This window comes from Hippocampus bargibanti, linkage group LG03 (assembly GCF_051943395.1).
Source record: "Hippocampus bargibanti isolate YZ-2025 linkage group LG03, ASM5194339v1, whole genome shotgun sequence".
NCBI classification, from domain to species: domain Eukaryota; kingdom Metazoa; phylum Chordata; class Actinopteri; order Syngnathiformes; family Syngnathidae; genus Hippocampus; species Hippocampus bargibanti.
The window spans coordinates 32062415-32085707 of NC_142736.1; the positions used below are offsets into that span (position 1 = coordinate 32062415).

The 23293-nt window shown below is 40.1% G+C and overlaps 2 protein-coding genes and 2 non-coding genes across 6 annotated transcripts in view; 1 reads left to right on the forward strand and 3 right to left on the reverse strand.

Annotated features, from left to right (window-relative positions):
• Positions 1-23293, forward strand: part of pros1 (protein S) — a 106109-nt gene that overhangs the window by 61420 nt on the left and 21396 nt on the right. The gene's annotated exons all lie outside the window — the stretch shown is intronic.
• trnaa-ugc (transfer RNA alanine (anticodon UGC)) lies at positions 1071-1142 on the reverse strand. The gene has a single exon. It is a non-coding gene; the product is annotated as a tRNA-Ala (tRNA).
• Positions 3031-3102, reverse strand: trnaa-ugc (transfer RNA alanine (anticodon UGC)). Its single transcript has one exon. It is a non-coding gene; the product is annotated as a tRNA-Ala (tRNA).
• The window catches only part of slc9d1 (solute carrier family 9 member D1), a 32761-nt gene continuing 13587 nt past the window's right edge, over positions 4120-23293 (reverse strand). Inside the window, exons 3-17 of one of the 3 annotated variants that reach the window (XM_088993111.1) lie at positions 20796-21012; positions 18143-18265; positions 14915-15213; positions 14100-14267; positions 12586-12765; positions 12077-12277; positions 10679-10807; positions 10504-10596; positions 9380-9566; positions 8268-8385; positions 7987-8182; positions 5892-6042; positions 5738-5817; positions 5516-5665; positions 4120-5446 (exon numbers count right to left, since the gene is read on the reverse strand). In XM_088993111.1, the coding sequence (XP_088849237.1) occupies positions 5336-5446; positions 5516-5665; positions 5738-5817; positions 5892-6042; positions 7987-8182; positions 8268-8385; positions 9380-9566; positions 10504-10596; positions 10679-10807; positions 12077-12277; positions 12586-12765; positions 14100-14267; positions 14915-15175 (2025 nt within the window). In that variant the 5' untranslated portion in view covers positions 15176-15213; positions 18143-18265; positions 20796-21012 and the 3' untranslated portion in view covers positions 4120-5335. The remainder of the gene's footprint in view (positions 5447-5515; positions 5666-5737; positions 5818-5891; positions 6043-7986; positions 8183-8267; positions 8386-9379; positions 9567-10503; positions 10597-10678; positions 10808-12076; positions 12278-12585; positions 12766-14099; positions 14268-14914; positions 15214-18142; positions 18266-20795; positions 21013-23293) is intronic. The other 2 variants (XM_088993112.1, XM_088993113.1) reach the window with 2 other exon arrangements.

Here is a 23293-nt window from a genome sequence, read left to right on the forward strand (position 1 = left end):
ATATGTGGACAGAGAGCAGCCACCTACTTTCACTTTCCCTGTGGTTACTCTGGTCTGATGGTCAGCCGTCACTCATTTGTCCCGTATATTCATTTCCACAAAATACATATTTGCCAGAAGAAAAACGCCTTACTATATGGTCGTTTTTTTTCAGGATAAAAACGCCTTACTATACATGGCCGTTTTTTTTCGGGTTAAAAACACCTTGCTATACATGGTAGGTTTTTTCAGCCTAAAAACACCTTACTATACATGGTCGTTTTTTTCAGGCCAAAAACGCCTTACTATAACATAGTCATTTTTTTCGGGTTAAAAACGCCTTACTATATACATGGTCGGTTTTTTTTCCGGCTAAAAACGCCTTACTATACATGGTCGTTTTTTTTTTCGGCTAAAAACGCCCTACTATACATGGTCGTTTTTTTTTCGGCCTAAAAACGCCTTACTATACATGGTAATTTTTTCCGCTCAAAACGCCTTATTATACATAGTCGTTTTTTTTCGGGTTAAAAACGCCTTACTATACATGGTAGGTTTTTTTTCGGCCTAAAAACGCCTTATTATACATAGTCGTTTTTTTTTTTCGGGTTAAAAACGCCTTACTATACATGGTAGTTTTTTTTTTTTCGGCCTAAAAACGCCTTACTATACATGGTCGTTTTTTTCCGCTCAAAACGCCTTACTATACATGGTCGTTTTTTTTCGGCCTAAAAAACGCCTTACTATACATGGTGGTTTTTTCCGCTCAAAACGCCTTATTATACATGGTCGTTTTTTGGGGGGATAAAAACGCCTTACTATAATAAAAACGCCTGACTATACATGGGCGTTTTTTTTCGGGTTAAAAACGCCTTACTATAACATAGTCATTTTTTTCGGGTTAAAAACGCCTTACTATATACATGGTCGTTTTTTGGGGGATAAAAACGCCTTATTATACATGGTCGTTTTTTTCAGCTAAAAACGCCTTATTATACATGGTCGTTTTTTTTCGGGTTAAAAACGCCTGACTATACATGGTCGTTTTTCAATAAGAATAAGAAAGCCTTGGATTGTCCCACACACAAAAATGGAGATGCTGGGGATTGAACCCAGGACCTCATACATGCAAAGCATGCGCTCTACCACTGAGCTACAACCCCATTACACTTGCCTGAAAACGCCTTTCTATATATGGTCGTTTTTTTTTTGTTTTTTTTTGCTAAAAACGCCTTACTATACATGGTCGTTTTTTCATGCTAAAAACGCCTTACTATACATGGTCGCTTTTTTTCAGGCTAAAAAACGCCTTACTATACATGGTTGTTTTTTTCGGCTAAAAACGCCTTACTATACATGGTCGTTTTTTTCAGCCTAAAAACGCCTTACTATACATGATCGTTTTTTTTCGGGCTAAAAAACGCCTTACTATACATGGTCGCTTTTTTTCAGGCTAAAAAACGCCCTACTATACATGGTTGTTTTTTTCGGCTAAAAACGCCTTACTATACATGGTCGTTTTTTTCAGCCTAAAAACGCCTTATACATGATCGTTTTTTTTTTTCGGGCTAAAAAACGCCTTACTATACATGATCGTTTTTTTTTTCGGGCTAAAAAACGCCTTACTATACATGGTCGTTTTTTTTCCGGCTAAAAACGCCTTACTATACATGGTCGTTTTTTTCAGCCTAAAAACGCCTTATACATGATCGTTTTTTTTCGGGCTAAAAAACGCCTTACTATACATGGTCGCTTTTTTTCGGGCTAAAAAACGCCTTACTATACATGGTCGTTTTTTTTCCGGCTAAAAACGCCTTACTATACATGGTCGTTTTTTTTCCGGCTAAAAACGCCTTACTATACATGGTCGTTTTTTTTTTGCTAAAAAATGCCTTACTATACATGATCGTTTTTTTTCGGGCTAAAAAACGCCCTACTATACATGGTTGTTTTTTTCGGCTGAAAACGCCTTACTATACATGGTCGTTTTTTTCAGCCTAAAAACGCCTTATACATGATCGTTTTTTTTCGGGCTAAAAAACGCCTTACTATACATGGTCGCTTTTTTTCGGGCTAAAAAACGCCTTACTATACATGGTCGTTTTTTTTCCGGCTAAAAACGCCTTACTATACATGGTCGTTTTTTTTCCGGCTAAAAACGCCTTACTATACATGGTCGTTTTTTTTTTGCTAAAAAATGCCTTACTATACATGATCGTTTTTTTTCGGGCTAAAAAACGCCCTACTATACATGGTTGTTTTTTTCGGCTGAAAACGCCTTACTATACATGGTCGTTTTTTTCAGCCTAAAAACGCCTTATACATGATCGTTTTTTTTCGGGCTAAAAAACGCCTTACTATACATGGTCGCTTTTTTTCAGGCTAAAAAACGCCCTACTATACATGGTTGTTTTTTTCGGCTAAAAACGCCTTACTATACATGGTCGTTTTTTTCAGCCTAAAAACGCCTTATACATGATCGTTTTTTTTTCGGGCTAAAAAACGCCTTACTATACATGGTCGTTTTTTTTCCGGCTAAAAACACCTTACTATACATGGTCGTTTTTTTTTCGGCCTAAAAACGCCTTACTATACATGGTCGTTTTTTTCAGCCTAAAAACGCCTTATACATGATCGTTTTTTTTCGGGCTAAAAAACGCCTTACTATACATGGTCGTTTTTTTCGGGCCAAAAACGCCTTACTATAATAAAAACGCCTTACTATACATGGTCATTTTTTTTCGGGTTAAAAACGCCTTACTATAACATGGTCATTTTTTTCGGGCCAAAAACGCCTTACTATACATGGCCGTTTTTTTCAGGATAAAAACGCCCTACTATACATGGTCGTTTTTTTTCCGGCTAAAAACGCCTTACTATACATGGCCGTTTTTTTCAGGATAAAAACGCCTTACTATACATGGTCGTTTTTTTTCCGGCTAAAAACGCCTTATTATACATGGTCGTTTTTTTGGGGTTAAAAACGCCTGACTATACATGGTCGTTTTTCAATAAGAATAAGAAAGCCTTGGATTGTCCCACACACAAAAATGGAGATGCTGGGGATTGAACCCAGGACCTCATACATGCAAAGCATGCGCTCTACCACTGAGCTACAACCCCATTACACTTGCCGGAAAACGCCTTACTATCCATGGTTGTTTTTTTCCGCCTAAAAACGCCTTATACATGATCGTTTTTTTTCGGGCTAAAAAACGCCCTACTGTACATGGTCGTTTTTTTGGGGATAAAAACGCCTTACTATACATGGTCGTTTTTTTCAGCTAAAAACGCCTTACTGTACATGGTTGTTTTTTTCGGCTAAAAACGCCTTACTGTACATGGTCGTTTTTTTCGGCCTAAAAACGGCTTACTATACATGGTAATTTTTTCGGCTAAAAACGCCTTACTATATATGGTCGTTTTTTTCAGGTTAAAAACGGCTTACTATACATGGTCGTTTTTTTCAGCTAAAAACGCCTTACTGTACATGGTCGTTTTTTTCGGCCTAAAAACGGCTTACTATACATGGTAATTTTTTCGGCTAAAAACGCCTTACTATACATGGTCGTTTTTTTTCCGCTCAAAACGCCTTACTATATATGGTCGTTTTTTCCGGTTAAAAACGCCTTACTATACATGGTCGTTTTTTTCGGCCTAAAAACGCCTTACTATACATGGTAATTTTTTCGGCTAAAAACGCCTTACTGAACATGATCGTTTTTTTTCGGGCTAAAAAACGCCCTACTATACATGGTTGTTTTTTTCTGCCTAAAAACACCTTACTATACATGGTCGTTTTTTTTCCGCTCAAAATGCCTTACTATACATGGTCGTTTTTTCACGTTAAAAACGGCTTACTATACATGGTTTTTTTTCGGCCTAAAAACGCCTTACTATACATGGTAATTTTTTCAGGTTAAAAACGGCTTACTATACATGGTCGTTTTTCATTAAGAATAAGAAAGCCTTGGATAAGTCCCACATACAAAAATGGAGAAGCTGGGAATTGAACCAAGGACCTCATACATGCAAAGCATGCACGCTACCACTGAGCTACAACCCCATTACACTGGCCTGAAAACGCCTTACTATCCATGGTTGTCAAACAACAGACAAACAACAAAACGCTGGAGAAACTAATTTTTGGAAGAAAAATCTTTAATTACAATGAATCCATTGTCATTCACAACACTTTTACATTCAGACAAATGTTCACTTCATTTATCAAAGATTTTTTTATGAAATTACGTACAGTGATTACCTCGGTTTACGAACCCCTTGGCTAACAAACTTTTCCATTTACGAACGTTAAAATGATGAAGATTTTACCTTGGCATACACACTATTTTTCGGGGTACACACGGACCGCCACAATAAGTGATGTGCCCGTACTTGACGAGCCCGAGAAAACAGTGACATTCGGACTCGTTTCAACTTTGATAGTTCAAAGGCAGAGTGTAGACTGCAAGGTTAAAATTTCCATCAATTAGGCTCCACAAATGACCCCGTTCAATCTGGAATAACTCAAACAGATCAAGTTAGCTAGGTAGCTAATAGATGACTAATAGATAGCTAGCTGGCTATATTGAAATACACTAAATTGTGTACACACCCACGTCGGCGCAAACAGCCCAAAAAATACAAAATAAAATAAAATACTAAAGTGATTCGGGTATTCCTGATTGTACGCCGAATTTATTCAGGACATAGTTCGCCATTCTCTACTAAGTTCGGTTTTTTGTTTTTTCTCGCAGGGTTGATGATAAAGCGGTGGCCCGACCTCTGGCAAGCTTTTTTCCAGTTTCAGCTGATTTTAAAGCGCTATAAGAATCAAGTTGGAGGCTGATTTGGGATGGAATTAACAAATCAGTAGAAAGAAAATCAATGGGAACACCACGGAAAAAAACACTTGTCTCTTTAAAACAATAAATAATCATAAAATTATGAAATTGTGACTGGCAAAATTACAAAACCCAATTCTACTAGATAGCTAATAGCTAGCCAGTCAGCAAGATAGCTATTAATAATAATAATAATAATCCATTTCATTTTTAAGCGCCTTTCAAAACTCTCAAGGACACTTTGCAGTCACAGGAAATTTTTTTCTGCGGGTGAGCGGCGGCAGCCACACGCGCCAGCGTTCACTCAACCCGGAAGTAACTCAAATAGATAGAAAGCTAGCTAGCTAGCTAATAGGTACAGTAATAATAAGACATGTCATTTATAAGCGCCTTTTAAAACTCTCAAGGACACTTTACAGTCACAGGCTAAGTTTTTCTGCGGGTGAGCAGCGGCAGCCACACGCGCCAAGTAACGTTTCTTCCCGGGAAAAAAAAAAAAACCCTGAATCCGGTCATGTGATCCCGGTCGTTCTACGTGACACCCAGGTGTGTGTTGTCACTCTCCACAGGATTGGCGCTAGCAGTAAACTGAGCGTGCTAACGCTAAGAACCAGCAGGTACACCTGAAGGCAGCAAATTTGTCATCGGATTACGCGGGTGAAAATGACGTGCTAGCGTCGCTCGCCACTGACCTCTCTGGAAATGATCCCGGCACGCCGCGCCCGACTGCTGAGGACGAAGGAAAATTCGCTAACCTGCGCCAAACCGGCCGAAACGATCCAGCGAAGGTGACGGGAGGCGGGCGGCAAAATCACGTACAGCACCAGGACGGCCATCACGAACTGAGATCGCAAGAGAAATTAAACTGCAAAGACAATCCAACGCAACAAAGGACGTCAAACCATCAATCGTACCTTCAGGATGACGAGCGTGAGTGTGAGCGCAACCAGAACGGTTAGCTCATACGCGACAAACGTGGGGAAGACGTGGAGGCCTGCGACGGCGCAAAGAATGCCACGTTAAAAATTGGCGATATGGCGAAAGTGGAAACGGCGACGGCGATCCGACCGATGGACGCGAAGAAGATGATGGCGAGGAAATCTTGAATTGGTTCGAAGCATCCTTTGACCTCTGCCGTCACCAAGTGACCTTGGGAGGAAAGCAACGCTCCGGCGAGGAAGCAACCCAATTCCATCGAAACGTCGAGAAACTCGGTAACCTGAGCGCCAAAACAAATTAGGACAGCGGCCATTTTGTGACCTTTACAATCGGCAAAACACTCAAGATTCAAATTTGAAATCATTGTCTGTATTTATTATTATATGTGGCTAGCTGGCGGGCTTAGCTAGCTAGTTATTAGCTATCCATTGGCTAGCTAGCTGGCTTTCTAGCTTTTTGAGTTAATCTAGCTAACTATCTGAGTTACGTATTAGCTAGCTGGCTAACTTTCTACCTATTTGAGTTATTCAACTATCTATGTGTCATCTATTAGCTATCTATTAGCTAGCTAGCTAACGTTCTACCTACTTGAGTTATTCAACTATCTAGCCAACTATCTATGAGTTATCTATTAGCTAGCTAGCTAACATTCTACCTACTTGAGTTATTCACCTATCTAGCTATATATGAGTTATCTATTAGCTATCTAGCTAGCTATCTATTAGTTATCTGTTAGCTAGCTAGCTTCCTAACTATTTGAGTTATTTAACTATTTAGCTATCTATGAGTTATCTATTAGCTATTTATTAGTTATCTATTAGCTAGCTAACTTTCCACCTATCTGAGTTATTCAATTATCTAGATAACTATCTATGAGTTATCTATTAGCTATCTAGCCAGATATCTATTAGTATTCTATTAGCTATCTAGCTAACTTTCTACCTATTTGAGTTATTCAACTATCTAGCTAACTATCTATGCGTTATCTATTAGCTATCTAGCTAGCTAGCTATTAGTTATCTGTTATCTAGCTAGCTAACTTTCTACCTATTTGAGTTATTCAACTATCTAGCTAACTATCTATGAGTTATCTATTAGCTATATAGCTAGCTATCTATTAGTTAGCTGGCTAACTTTCTACCTATTTTAGTTATTCAACTATCTAGCTAGCTAGCTAATAAGCGCCTTTCAAAACGCTCAAGGACACTTTACACTCACAGGATATTTTTTCTGTGGGTGAGCAGCGGCAGCCACACGCGCCAGCGTTCACTCAACCCGGAAGTAACTCAAATACATAGAAAGCTCGCTAGCTAGCCAATAGGTACAGTAATAATAATACATGTCATTTATAGGCGCCTTTTAACATAAAGTAAAAAAAAAACAAAAAAAACTAACAAATAATATGACAACAAAGAAAGAGAGTCATTCATTCTTCAGCACTTGCTGTACCCTCTTTCTGACATGAAGCAGTTCTAGATGAAAGAGGAGAGGATCAAAGCATCCTTTTCAGGATGTGTATGTATTTTATTTATTCATTTATATATATTTATTTTGTCTATTTATTGTGTATGTATTTTATTTATTTATTTATGTACATACATGTATTTATGTGTGTAAAATGTGTGTATTTATGTGTGTAAAATGTGAATAGCTAGTTTGTGTGTACCATCAGCATGAAAAAAAAATCGAAAAAATAAAATAACAAATAAATTAGGTGCATACCATTAGCATGAAAAAAATATAAAAAAAATAATGAAAAGTAAATTGTGTGTACCATTCGCGTGAAAAAAAAATCAAAAATAAAATCAAAAATAAATTAGGTGCGAACCATCAGCATGAAAAAAAAAAATCAAAAAAATAAAATAAATAAATTTGTTGCCTACCATTCGCATGAAGAAAAAATACAATAAAAAATACCTTGTGTGTACCATCAGCATGAAAAAAAATCAAAAAAATAAAATAACAAATAAATTAGGTGCATACCATTAGCATGAAAAAAATCGCAAAAATAAAATAATAAAAAATAAATTGTGTGTCCCATTCGCATGAAAAAAAAAACAATAGAGAAAATAAAATAAAAAATAAATGAGGTGCTTACCGTTAGCATGAAAAAAATCGCAAAAATAAAATAAAAACAAATAAATTGTGTGTACCATTCGCATGAAAAAAAAAAAAAAAAAAAAACAATCGAGAAAATGAAATAAAAAATAAATGAGGTGCATACCGTTAGCATGAAAAAAACAAAGGCCGCGATCCCCAGCACCAGGATCTCCTTGTTGCCTCTACTCTCGGCGTGCAGTTTCTTATAAAACGGTGCCACCACAAAGGACTTGAGCGCCACGCACAGGAACAGCACGGCAGCTAGCGACAGCAAGACCTGCGCTAGCAGTTTCAGGACGTGCAGGCTTTCCAACAGGAAACTGCGGTAAACAGAACACAGCGGCCATATTGTTGTTGTTGTTTTTTTCCGCCGTAGCGGCAGAAGAAACGTCAGGTCGGACTGACCTGTCGCCGTCTCCGCTTTGCGCCCGGATCATGGTGGGCATCACGGCGATGAAAAGGCCAAGCTGAACGTCTTGCATCACCAACATGCCAAGGAGTACGCTGCTGTAGTCCAGGTCGCCTGTATAATAATAATATTATTAATAATAATCCATTTCATTTCTAAGCGCCTTTCAAAACTCTCAAGGTCACTTTACAGTCACAGGATCAGTTTTTCTGTGGGTGAGTAGCGGCAGCCACACGCGCCAGTGTTCACTCAACCCGGAAGTAACTCAAAAAGATAGATAGCTAGCTAGATAATAGAATGCTAGATAGCTAATGTTTCCTGACTCAAATAGCTAGCTAAATAGATGGCTAATAGATATCTAGCCATCTAGATAGCCAATAGAATGCTAGATAGCTAATAGATAGCTAATATGTTTCCTGACTCAAATAGCTAGCCAGATAGCTAATAGATAGCCAGCTATCTAGACAGCTAATAGCTTCATGTCTCCGCAGTTCAAAGCATTTTAGGGGTAAACACTACCGATTGTTACCACCAGAGGACGCCATAGTTACATTTTAAGAGTACAACACAAACTAGCGAACTAGCTGGCTACCTAGCTAGCTATCTATTAACTAGATAACTGGCTATCTAGCTAGCTATATATTTGCTATCTATAAGCTAGCTAGGTATTAGTTATATATTAGCTATTTGAGTTATTCAGGGTTGAGTGAACGCTGGCGTAGGTGGCTGCCACTGCTCACCCACAGAAAAATTGATCCTGTTCAAGTCGGGTCATTTTTCTACTCTCTCGCCAGAATTTAGCGACGTAGCTTAGTAGCTAATGCCATGATTTTTGAGCAATAAACGAAATAACCGATGTGGTTGGTGTCAAAATCGCCATGGCGATAGATCAGATGGACACACAAATAATAATAATAATAATAATAATAATTTCATTTCTAAGCGCCTTTCAAAACTCTCAAGGTCACTTTACAGTCACAGGATCAGTTTTTCTGTGGGTGAGCGGCGGCAGCCACACGCGCCAGCGTTCACTCAACCTGGCAGTAACTCAAATAGATAGAAAGCTAGCTAGCGGTCGTGGGCGCAGACCTCAGTCAATTCCACAAACCTTCTTTGTCCCCTCTGCTTGCACCCGCTAGGAACCGGGACACTAGCGGGGTGGAGGACAGGGACAGACAGGTGGCGACGAAGACAGTCTGGATGGGTTGTATCTGCAGCACCCGTCCCCATAGCAACCCGACCACAACCATGAGCAGACACAGGTAGCAGGAACCCTGAACCGAGGTCTTCCACACCTACACGGAGCAGGTTTCAAATAACGTCGGAAATACGGTGAGACCTTGGCTTACGAACTTAATTGGTTCCCAGACAGAGTGTGTAAGGCGAAAAATGTGTATCCCAAAAATTTATTTCCCATAGGAAACCATTAAAATGAGAATAATCTGTTCCTAGGTGCCCATAAAACATGATTTCTACTTTCTAAGCCTCAAAACTACACAAAATATACATTATTTTATGTATAATAAATGTGCTATGGCATTACAATGAAAGAAATAAACTACGGTATAATAAAGTCGTTTTATTGACCTTTGTGACGGTCGTTGATGGCTCGATGGAATGGAGTTTCATTAGCATGAAACACTCGATGAGGAACCTTCTTCTTTCACCATCTCGAGGAATGATCCCTTGTAGGTGCTTTCTCTGCCATCATTTTACCTTGTTCCTCATCAATTGTGTTCTGTTTAGCTGGGTTGATAGCTTTTTGCATCAAGTGTACAGATGGCGTGTGTGGGTTATTTGTGGAGCCTGATTGATGGGATATTTTAACCTTGCAGTCGACACTCACTCTGCCTTTGAACTATCAAAGTTGAAACCAAATTTCACTGTATTATATCCATTTTGTCACTCTCTCTCTGTCGTCTGCCTGTCTCTTTAATGTTTAAACCACCTCCCCTCACTGCTGCGTTCTTGACCAATCACGTGGCTTTAATCGAAGACTGGGGGCGGGGAATAGAGGACAAAAATTAGTGGGCTGCCATTTCCTTGTTAGGAGAACGAGCTTGTTTGCGAACGACACATAACTCGTTTTGGCGCTCCGTGTGTATCCCGAAAAATAGTTGGTATGCCAAGGTAAAATGTTCATAAATTTAACGTTTGTAAACCGAAAAGTTCGTAAGACAAGGGGTTCGTAAACCGAGGTACACGGAATGGAGTCCCTCGTTTGGGTTTTACCTTCCGAAGGCGCTCGGGTGAGAACTCCAAGCCGACCACAAAGAGGGTAAAAAACACTCCCAGTTCTCCCAAAGTCTCCACTTGGACCATAGACTGTTGGGAGATCACATCAGCATTTTAGGTGGACGTGAAGTGAATACTTTCGGGGTGGACGGGGACGGACATGGACCCCCACCTTGATGCTGTTGAGACCAGAAGGTCCGAGCAGGACCCCGGTGATAATGTATCCAAACATGGGGGGAAGACCCACCAGGGTGCACATCCAGCCACAGGGTAGCGACAACATGACCACCGACACCAAATCCTACAAAACACAGATTGAAATACAGTGATAGCTTGGCTTACGAACTTAATTGGTTCCCAGAAAATGTGTGTAAGGCGAAAAGTGTGTATTCCAAACATTAATTTCCCATAGGAAACCATTATTAAAATATAGTCTCGGCTGGCGGACTACTTTTCGTCACCCCCTTTCTTTGAATGCGGATGTGGTTTGTTATCGAGTGGAGTACTTTTGCTATTATGGGACCGAAAAAGACCCCAGCACAGGCTAGTGTTAAGCCGAAGAAGAGACAAAAGGGATGAAGAGCGAAAAGGATAAAGAGACTCCTTCTAAGAAGCAAAGAAGAGAAGCCACACCGGAGGTTGAGTTACCTACAGTCCTTATGGAAGGTGACTCTCCTTCCAAACAGCAACTCCTTCCCTTCCTCCTCCCACTCCATTACATCAAGCCATCAACCGCCATCACAAAGGTAAATAAAATGACTTTATTATGCTGTAGTTTATTATTTGAAATGATAAAAAACGCTAACAATGCCGGATTAAAATTTACGAATTAACTAGCGGGCTATCTATTAGCTCTCTAGCTATTCGCTATCTGGCTGGCTAGCTGGCTATCTAGCTTGCTATCTACAGTATTAGCTGTCTGGTTAGCTATCTACTGTCTTAGCTTTCTATCTATTTGAGTTACTTCCAGGATGAGTGAACGCTGACCGTGTGACTGCCACTGCTCACCCACAGTAAAAAAAAATGCTGTGACTGACACGTGACCTTGAGAGTTTTGAAAGGCGCTTCGAAATCAAATGTATTATTATTATATTATTATTATTATTATTATTATTATTATTATTATTAATAATAATAATAATAATAATAATAATAATTTCTTGAATTACAATACAATAGCACATTTATTATACATACAAATAAGGTTTTTGGTGTAGTTTTAAGGCTTATTTAGCAGACAATTATGTTTTATGGGGACCTGGGAACGGATTATTCTCATTTTAATGGTTTCTTATGGGAAATAAATGTTGGGAGGACGAACTTTTCGCCTTACCCACACTTTCTGGGAACCAATTAAGTATGTGAGCTGAGGTATCACTGTACCCGTAGAAAAGCCACATAGGCATGGGGAGAACATGCAAACTCCTTATAGGGAGTCCGGAGCTGGAACTTCTTCATTGTGAGGTTGACGAACTGACCACGAGGTCACCCGCATTTTTTCCACTTTTGACAAAATATGCAAAAAAACAATCCCGAACAATGTTCAGGGGGCTGGGGGAGGGGGTCTGACCTTGATAAAATGGTGGTCCGCCCTGGGCATGGTGGAATCTCTGGGTTTGGTCAGCACATACTGGTTATTTTGAGAGTCGATGAGCAAGCTGAGGCCCAAATCCTCTCCGGCTTCCCTCGGACTTGATTTGTTTTTTCGGATGCCTCCATTTTCTTCATCTTCCTCCACTCTCAGCACCGCTTCGACGTTCACTCCTTGCATCTGCAAAGCCGACAGAGGGGGGGTCAGAAGGTCAGATCCTCGCCTGGTCAACTCTATGGCCTTGATACAAAATTGGATTTTGAGGGAAAAATAAGAGATGATCTGGAGAGATGGATAATTTTCCCATTTTTTATGGATCCTTGATGTTTTACTTAAAATTTGCATATACTCTCAATAAATAGCTTGGCAGAGGGCTGCAGAATTCAGTAAAAGACAATCTTTCTGTGTCAGAGCCTTTGTCCACAGTGTCCGATCGAACATCTCTGACAATCCTACGGACAATTTTGATAGCGGGATTGTTTGTTCACCTGTTTGTTATTATCAAAGGCATGTTCTTCGATCTCCTCTTCCAGTCGATCCGCCGCCTTCCTGACGTCCTCCAGGATGCCGTCGACGATGGACAGAGTCTTGTTCCGAGCCAGGATGTTCTTGACAGCCTCCTGCTGATGCTTTTCCGCGGCCACCAGTTCGACATACTCCTGCTCCTCCTGGAGGACGAAGCACAAAAACATCTTTGGAGGTCAATCTAGAAATGGAATATGTGCGCTTGTGGTTGCCATTTTGGCAGCTGGACCACTGATTGCAATCAGGTCACTTTTTGTATATTGACAGAAAGTCTTCAATGGGTCAAAACGTGCACAGTCTTCAGAATCAGAAAGCCTGTAACAGTCCCACAAGGCGGAAATTTGTCTTACAAGAGGACCGTATTTTCCGGACTACCAATGAATTTGAAAACTTTTTCCATGTACAGTGATATTTTGGCTTACGAACTTAATTGGTTCCCAGACGGAGTGTGTAAGGCAAAACGTGTGTATCCCAAAAAATATTTTCCAATAGGAAATCATTAAAATGAGAATAATCCGTTCCCAGGTCTCCATAAAACATCATTTTCTAAATTTCTACGCCTTAAAACTACACAAAATACACCTTATTTTATGTATGATAAATGTGCTATGGTATTATAATTAAAGAAATAAACTGTACAGTATAATAAAGTCATTTTATTTACCTTTGTGATCGTCGTTGATGGCATGATGGAATGGAGTGACCGCTTTCCTCAGCATTAAACACTTGATCTTTTGCAAATTTCCCCATTGTGGGACGAATAAAGGTATTCTGATTCTGATTGATGAGGAACGTAGCCTTATTCTTTCACTATCTTGAGGAATGATCCCTTGTAGTTGCTTTCTCAGCGATAATTTTACCTTGTTCCTCATCAAATGTGTTCTGTTTAGCTGGGTTGATAGCTTTGTGCATCAACTGTACATATGGCTTTTGTGGGTTATTTGTGGAGCCTGATTGATGGGAATTTTAACCTTGCAGTCTACACTCTGCCTTTGAACTATCAAAGTTGAAACGAGTCCAAATGTCACTGTTTTCTATCCATTTTCTCTGTCGTCTGCCTGTCTCTTTAATGTTTAAACCACCTCCCCTCACTGCTGCGTTCTTGACCAATCACGTGGCTTTAACCGAAGACTGGGGGCGGGGAATAGAGAACAAAAACAGTCGGCTGCCATTTTCTTGTTAGGAAAGACACATCCCTCATTGTGGCGCTCCGTGTGTATCCCAAAAAATAGTTTGTACGACAAGGTAAAATTTTCATCAATGTAACGTTCGTAAGCCAAGGGGTTCGTAAACCGAGGTATCACTGTATATTATACTTGGGAAACATTTTGCATTCATGGAAGGTGTGCCTTATACTTCAGTGCACTACCGGATTTGTAAGACTTTTGGGTACACCTTATAGTCCGCAAAACGCGCTATTTACAATCCCGTATGGAACGTGGGGGGGAAAAAAAACAACAAAAAACGATGCGATCACCTGGATGGCGGCTTCCCTGAGCGCTTCCAACCTCTGCTTGCTACTCTCCTTCATGTTGCCCACGTCCCTGTAGTCTCCCTGCAGCGCCCTCTGCAGGCTGTGAACCGCTTGGAAAACCATGTGCTCGCTCTCGTTCAACTCTTTCTGGAAAACGTGAATCGTGTGCACCTGCGGGGAGAAAGCGCAAATGGACGCTTGGCTTACAAACTTTTCGGTTTACGTTTCAAAATTAAAGAGACTGGCAGACGACAGAGAGAGTGAGAAAATGGATAGAAACCAGTGACATTTGGACTCGTTTCAACTTTGATAGTTCAAAGGCAGAGTGTAGACTGCAAGGTTAAAATTCCCACCAATCAGGCTCCACAACTAGCTATCAACCCAGTTAAAGAGAACACAATTGATGAGGAACTAGGTAAAATTATGGCATAGAAAGCACCTACGAGGGATCATTCCTCAAGATGGTGAAAGAAGAAGGCTACGTTCCTTATCAAGTGTTTAATGCTGATGAAATTGGCCACTCCATTACATCAAGCCACCAACGACTTTATTATACAGTACAGTTCATTTCTTTAATTATAATACCATATCACATTTATTACACGTAAAATAAGGTATATTTTATGTAGTTTTAAGGCTTATAAAATGAGAAAATTATGTTTTATGGGGACCTGGGAACGGATTATTCTCATTTTAATGGTTTCCTATGTGAAATTATTTTTTGGGATACACACTTTTCGCTTTGCACACTATGTCTGGGAACCAGTTAAGTTCGTAAGCCAAGGTTTCACTGCACAAGCTAGTACAAACAGAAATACCTGAAAGTCACGCTCAGTCTCGGAAAAGCTTCGGTTCGTCTTGACGGCGGCGGCGGCTTCCGCCAATTTATTGACGACGGCGTTTTTTCGGCGGAGGAGGCGACTCAATCGCAAGCAGTTGTTGGCCAGCCAGGTGTTGCCCGTTGTGGCCGAACGCCTGTTGGGCTTCCCGGCGGCATGATGGGCCTTTTGGTTGGTCTCCTGCTGTGCAGCGGAAGCCGCAGCCAGGCCGAGGCAGAGGAACAAATAAACCATCTGCATCCAAACGTCCGCTAGTGAGCGTTGACGGACGAATCAGCCTGAAAATTAGAGAGATTAAAAATAACAACATATTTTTATAATTATAATAATAATCATAATAATAAATCCATTTAATTGATAAGCGCCTTTCAAAACTCTCAACGTGACTTTACAGTCACAGGATACATTTTTTTTGTGGGTGAGCAGCGGCAGCCACACGCGCCAGCATTCACTCAACCCGGAAGTAACTCAAATAGATAGAAAGCTAGCAAGCTAGGCAATAGATAGCTAATAGATAGCTCTATAGTTCATCGATAGCTAGCTAGATAGCCAGCCAGCTAGATGATAATAATCCATTTCATTTCTAAGCACCTTTCAAAACTTTCAAGGTCACCTGACAGTCACGTTTTTCTGTGGGTGAGCAGCGCAGCCACACAGGCCAGCGTTCACTCCACCCGACGTCAGCCCTGCCTGCAGTCTCGCAGGTGCTGGTCGTTTTAATCACTGTCACTTAAAAGGACACCCGGCACGACCATCCGTTGCCGGTTCATTGTTTGCTGCTTGTTTGCTGCATGCATTGTGTGTGTTTGTTTAACCTTGGCGGACTTTTACTTTTGGTCTCTTGTTTTGATACTTTGTATTTTTTTTCATTCAGATGATTTTGATGTTTTACATTTTGTTCCTGCTGACCTTTATTTTAATACAATTTGTCAAACAACCTCCTGCTCACTCCTGCCTGCTTTTTGGGATCCGCACCCGCCATCACCACCTTGCAAACCGTGACACTAAGCGCCTTTCAAAACTCTCAATGTCACTTTACAGTCACAGGATAAGTTTTTCTGTGGGTCTACTTGTTTGTGAGTAGTTGTCGGTCAGTCTTTGAGCCGCTTGACTGGGCGCCGAATATTTAGCTAAGGTGCGGTTCGAGCTGGTCAGGTCAAACAAGCCATGTTGGTTTTAAGCGCTCAACACCACCTGGTTTCTGTTTGCATTTAAAATGAGTAATAATAATAATACATTTCATTTCTAAGCGCCTTTCAAAACTCTCAAGGTCACTTTACAGTCACATGATACATTTTTTCTGTGGGTGAGCAGCAGCAGCCACACATGCCAGCATTCACTCAACCCGGAAGTAACTCAAATCGATAGAAAGCTAGCTAGCTAGCTAATAGATACAGTAATAATAATAATACATTTCATTGAGAAGCACCTTTCAAAAATCTTAAGGTCACTTTATCGTCACTAGATAGCTAAACGATAGCTAGCTAGATAGCAAGCCACCTAGACAGCTAATAGATAGCAAATAAATAGTAAGCTAGCGAGCTAGTTAATAGCTATAGTAATAATAATAATAATACATTTCATTTATAAGCACATTTCAAAGCTCTCAAGGTCCCTTTACAGTCACAAGATACAGTCGTTAATAGATAGCTAGGGAGCCAGCTGGATAGCTAAATGATAGCTAGCTAGACAGGTAATAGATAGCTAATAGACAGCAAATGAATAGTTAGGTAGCTAACTAGCTAATAGATACAGTAATAACAATAATACATTTCATTTATAAGCACCTTTCAAAACTCTCAAGGTCACTTTAGAGTCCCTGGATACAGTCGCTACTAGATAGACATTTCTTTCATAACTTTGCTGCTGTGAAATGTAAATTTCTCCATTGCGAGACTAATAAAGGCAAATCCAATCCAATCCAATAGCTACCTTGCCAGCTAGATAGCTAGCAAGCCAGCTAATCGATAGCTAATAGATAGCAAATAAATAGTTATGTAGCTAGCTAGCTAATAGATCCAGTAATAATACATTTCATTTATAAGCGCCTTTCAAAACTCTCAAGGTCACTTTACAGTCACAGGATAAGATTTTCTGTGGGTGAGCAGCGGCAACCACACGCGCCAGCGTTCACTCAACCCGGAAGTAACTCAAATAGATAGAAAGCTAGCTTGGTCACTTAGAGTGACCAAGTGTTTAGATTGCAACGCGACATAAATGTTAAAAGTCCCTTCATCAAAAGGAGTCCAAGATGGCGCCCGAGTAGGCAGCCGTCAGCAAGTGCTCTGATGAGCCTTGCTTTTTTTTGTTGTTTTTGTCTTGTTTTTGTGTTTTCTTTTTTCACTTTGTGTTGTTGTGCGTCGTGTGGAACGGATACGGATTGTTTTTCAGCATTTTTGACCACGACATTCATCAAGGAGGAAACTGTGCTGAGCGGTTGCGTCTTTTCGGCAGCATGAATATGCCTGTACTGTTTTTGAATGGGAGGAATGTCGGTGCCATTCGACTGTCATCGCTGGACAGCTCTGGGGCCATTGTGTTTTTTTGCGCCTGTAATGGGCAGCATCTTCACAGCCCCGCTTTGTTCAGTGGAAGGTCGGTGCTGTTGGACAGTCTGCGGCTGGATGGATACATGGCTTGAGGAGCCCGCGATAAGAAGGAAGGAGTGTCAGCGCAGAGCGCCGATGCGTATATGCAACTGTCGCGGGATGGAATTGAAGCAGATTTATGTGGGACAGGAGATGTGAGACGATCTCTTTTCGTCAATGGATGCTACAGCTGCATGTTTGCTTTTAACATTTAGCTTGTAGTCGACTTGCACATTCCACCATGATGTCCCTGATACACTGGTGAAGAGACGCTTTGATCCTCTCCTCTTTCATCTGGAACTGCTTTATGTAACAAAGAGGGTACAGAAGGTGCTTAAGAATGAATGTCTCTCTGTGTCTTTGTGTTGTCATGTTATTTGTTATTTAGTTTTTTTTTTTGTTCTTTTGACTTCAAGACGGCGCCGCGAGAGTGGCTGCCTTTCCAGCAGCTCCTATGTTTTGCTTTTCTACTTTCATTTCTTTCATAACTTTGCTGCTGTGAAATGTAAATTTCTCCATTGCGAGACTAATAAAGGCAAATCCAATCCAATCCAATCCAATCAATTTAGTCCACTTTGAAGAAATTCAACTCATGGCCGCCCAAAAAGATGGTCCTCACCTGAGTTAGCATAAACAAAGTAAGAGTGATGTTAAACGTTCCTTCAGTTGCTGGAATGTCGCTCGCTGGGTTCCGGCCGCTTGTGCTGGGAGGTCAATAGCGGCCCTGTTCACTGGCGAGCTGCTGTTGTGAAAACATTCATAGATGTAAAAATATCTTACAAGCTGGAATATGATCTGTTATGATGTCTAATAATCATTAATAATTTGTGAGGAGATATACACAGTATATAGTAATAATAATAATAATAATAATAATAATAATAATAATAATAATACATTTCATTTCTAAGCGCCTTTCAAAACTCTCAAGGCCGCTTTACAGTCACAGGATCGGTTTTTCTGCGGATGAGCAGCGGCAGCCACGCGCGCCAGCGTTCACTCAACCGGGAATTAACTTGGATAGAAAGCTAGCTAGCTAATAGGTAGCTAACAGGTAGCTATCTAGGCCTTCACACAACCCGGAAGTAACTCAGACAGAAAGCTAGTGAGCTAATAGGTAGCTAACAGAGTATCTAGGGCTTCACACAACCTGGAAGTAACTCAGATAGAAAGCTAGCTAGCTAATAGACAAGTAATAGATAGCTAAGTCACTCGGATAGAAAGCTACATAGCTAATAGATAGCTAACAGATAGCTATGTAGGCCTTCACACAAGCCGGAAGTAACTCAGATAGAAAGGTAGCTAGCTAAAAGACAGCTAATAGATAGCTAAGTAACTCGGATAAAAAGCTAGCAAGATAATAGATAGCTAATAGATAGCTATCTAGGCCTTCACACAACCCGGAAGTAGCTCAGATAGAAAGGTAGCTAGCTAATATACAGCTAATAGATAGCTAAGTAACTCAGATAGAAAGCTAGCTAGCTAATAGATAGCTAATAGATAGCTGTCTAGGCCTTCACACAACCTGGAAGTAACTCAGATAGAAAGCTAGCTAGCTAATAGACAGCTAATCGAAAGCTAAGTAACTCAGATAGAATGCTAGCTAGCTAATAGATAGCTAATAGATAGCTATCTAGGCCTTCACACAACTTGGAAGTAACTCAGATAGAAAGCTAGCTAGCTAATAGACAGCTAATAGAAAGCTAAGTAACTCAGATAGAAAGCTAGCTCGCTAATAGATAACTATCTAGGCCTTCACACAACTTGGAAGTAACTCAGATAGAAAGGTAGCTAGCTAATAGACAGCTAATAGATAGCTAAGTAACTTGGATAGAAAGCTAGCTAGCTAATAGATATATGAAATATATGCAACAATTTGTTCAACAATCCTTTATGCCAAGTCATTTTTTGAGGCAGGCCACATTGTAGTTACGGTTTCCTCTCGAGGGCCGTTATGAATTTGGGGAAGCCATTAGAATGTTTCATTTCCTCTACATATTATTACATCTAGAGCGCACAACAAATTAATGACTACTTTTCAAATTTGAAGTCAAAAATAAGGATTGCGATTGTGTGTTTACATGCGACAATTTGACATTTTGGTTTGTACTTTAGCAAGCATCTTGAAATATCACAAGTTTGATTTGCTTTCGCGGGCCGAAAAAAAATGATGCAAAGGGCCAGATTTGGCCCCCGGGCCATGACTTTCACACCCATCCTTTATACTGCTTTATACTATAGATTGGATTAGCCTTTATTGCTTTGATCCTCTCTTTCATCTAGAACTGCGTTTGTCATAGAGAGGGTACACAAAGAATGAATGACTCTGTGTCTTTGTGTTGACATATTATTTGTTATTTAGTTTTGTTTTTGTTGTTTTTACTTTATGTTACTTTCGGGTTGAGTGAACACTTGCGCGTCTGGCTGCCACTACTCACCCACAGAAAAGCTTATCCTGTGACTGTAAAGTGACCATGAAGGCGCTTATGACGGCAATTATTTGTTAATGTTTTTACTTTATGTTACTTTCGGGTTGAGTGAAAACTTGCGCGTCTGGCTGCCGCTACTCACCCACAGAAAAGCTTATCCTGTGACTGTAAAGTGACCATGAATGCGCTTATAAATTAAATGTATTATTATTATTATTATTATTAATACTGAAACTTTAAAAAGTGTCGGATTTGTTCGCCAAGACACGCTTGTTGAATTTAGGGTAATCAGGCCAGTCGCCAGTCAGGACAATAGGAGTAATTAGTTTGCTGACGAAGCTTCTTGGATAAGAAGCGAAACGTCCGACACCTTCAAATTTGTACAAATGACGGCTGAAGAAACCTTCTCATCGACGGACCACTCCTGCACGATTGAGACCTTACACAGACGTATTTAGGGCAAGTCAAGTAAGAGGAAAAAATATTACTTTTGAGAAACAGTGACTACAAAAACTAACAAGAGAAAAGAAAGTAAAGTAGCAGTGAAACAACATGAATCCGACTGCGGTGGGTGCAGACGTTTGGTCAATGAATGACAAGATAAACACGAAAACGCACAATGACAACTAAAGACTGACTTAAAAAACAGATGTCCTCATTGTTTTTGACGAGGGAACATTTTACAAAGCAACGAGAGACCGAACGAAAAAGTAGGCGATGAACGTGGAATATATCGTGAGAGATCCTACCGTCGTGCTAAAATGAGGAAGAACGAGGAGAGGGCGAAAATACATCCAACATGACCGATATGCACTTTAAATACACGAATAAGGCAATGGCTACCTGTTCAAGCTTATTTGCCCCGCGTTGGCTCTCCGGTCCACGATTGCTGAATAATTCGGGAACAATCAGGTTGTTGTATTGCATCCATAGGCTCCTCTCCCCTCCTCCAGGCCAGTTGCGCCACATTGCTCAACCAAGCCGGCCTCCACCTCCATGCGTGAAGCTTTCCAGCCACTCGTTTCAACGTTTACTTCCGTGCGAGGATCAACAGCTGATGCTAGCAAAGAAAGGACAATCGCTCGTTTAGTCTTTCCGGGTTGGTCAAGAGACATTTTTTTTTGTTTTAAGATACATAAAAAAAAGTTGACAACATCGATTCACATTGAGTGGACGCCAATGACACATCATGAAGCGAAAGCTAACGTCATTAGCCGGCATCAGTACAAACGACTTTTTTTTTTTTTACAGAATAACGTCTTAAAGTATCGCTTTAATGCGAAAATGGAGGGGGGAAGGAAGAAATGGCCATAAATCTACATTGTTCTTGATTTCTGTTGTGTTATTGGAGTCATCGACTGTTGATGTACTTCCGAAACAGGTTTCTGCTTCGGTACGTATGGGAGTTGTAGTTTTGATTTTCTCCCTGAGCAAATACAGTGCACGAAACTGGTACAATTACAACAGTCACGACGAATTGACAACAATAATAGTAATAATAATACTAATAATAATAATTTTATTTATGTTTTTCGTCTTGTATAACAACTTAACAAATGAAAGTCGAATCGTAGCATTGCGAGTTTTATAACCACCATTTGAAAGAAACTTATTTTAAACGTCAACAAATATTTACAGTAACATAATAATCTTCTATAAAGTCTAGCATTTTTTCGGGGTAATTATTTTAGACGAGCGAAATGCTCGACAAGTTTGAGGACTACAATTCCCATGAATTCACAGTGAAAACACCAGCCCGGCTCGTAGGCGCATGCGCAGAAAATCTAAATGCGAAAACCGCGGGTGATAAAATGGTCCAATTCAAAACAACTATAATAGTAATAATAATACTAATATGTACGTACTAATATGTTTGTATGTTTTTCGTCTTGTATAACAACTTGACAAATGAAAGTCGAATCGTAGCATTGCTTAGGTAAAACTGAATGCGACACACCCCCCTCCCCCCACCAACCCACAATGACGAGTTTTATAACCACCGTTTGAAAGATGCTTATTTTAAACGACAACAAATATTTCCAGTTAGAAATAATCTTCTATAAAGTCTGACATTTTCCTGGGGTCATTTTTGAACGAATAATCTCATATTAGACGAGCATAAAACTACGTCGAGTCATACGGTTAGAGGACTACATATCCCATGGACATCCACAGTGAAAAACTAGCGGCTATTGATGTGTCGTTCGCGAACGAGTCGGTTGTTAGAGCTCTGAAGTGATCAAAGAGCTGGCTCCTAACAAGGAGTCGACTTTTTTGTCCTCTATTTCCCGCCCCCAGTCTTCGGTTAAAGCCGGACGTGATTGGTTGATATCCGTTGTAAAGGAAAGATGAGAATTACAGACACACACAGCAGTGAGGAGAAGGGGGGATGGGCAGACAGGTGGACAAATGTTATTACATCATGCTGTTATTATTCAATTATGATATTTTAAAGTGAATGTTTATGGATGCTCTCTGTGCACATATAATTAAAAATATTTGATTGGATTGGATTGGATTGGATTTGCCTTTATTAGTCTCGCAGTATAGTGTATTTTCTACATGAGTAATTCGTTTTTCACATCATTTTACATTATTTTTGGTAATTAATTTAAGCAACAAAAAATAGCTAGCAAGACAGCTAGACAGCTAATAGATAGCAAATAAATAGTTAGGTTGCTAGCTAGTTAATAGATACAGTAATAATCATAATAATACATTTCATTTAGAAGCACCTTTCAAAACTCTCAAGGTCACTTTTCAGTCACAAAATACAGTCGCACTGATTTATTCTGTTTTGCGTACTTTTATCGCACTTAGCTCCAAACAAGCCATCAGTATTTTTTTTTAAATGTATTTCATTGATATTGTTTGAGGTTTTGGTTTGATATTGGACACGTTTTTCTTTTTTCATAAAAGGTCTCTCTTGATTTTGCTGCTGCCATCTAGCGGTGCCAGCGGGTAGTCCAACGGCACTTTTAATAATAATCCATTTCATTTATAAGCGCCTTTCAAAACTCTTAAGGTCACTTAAAGGACAACCGATGTCACAAGTTGTGTCCATAATTTGTAAAGTGGCTTCAAATGACTTCTACTGAGCGTATTTTAATAAGATTCCACCGCATATAGCTATATTTTACATTTTAAGACTCGCTATGAATATTCAGGAAGTGTTGTTTTTGAGTTGGTGACGAGTCCGCTGTACGTGACGTCATAAAAGGACCGCCCCCTGACCGTAAAATTGTAGCGTCCTTCCATCACGTCAATGTATTTTGCTGTACATGTTTGGTCTGAGAACCGTGTTGCACCCAAAAGCCGCCAGAAGAGGGAGTCCAAGCTCC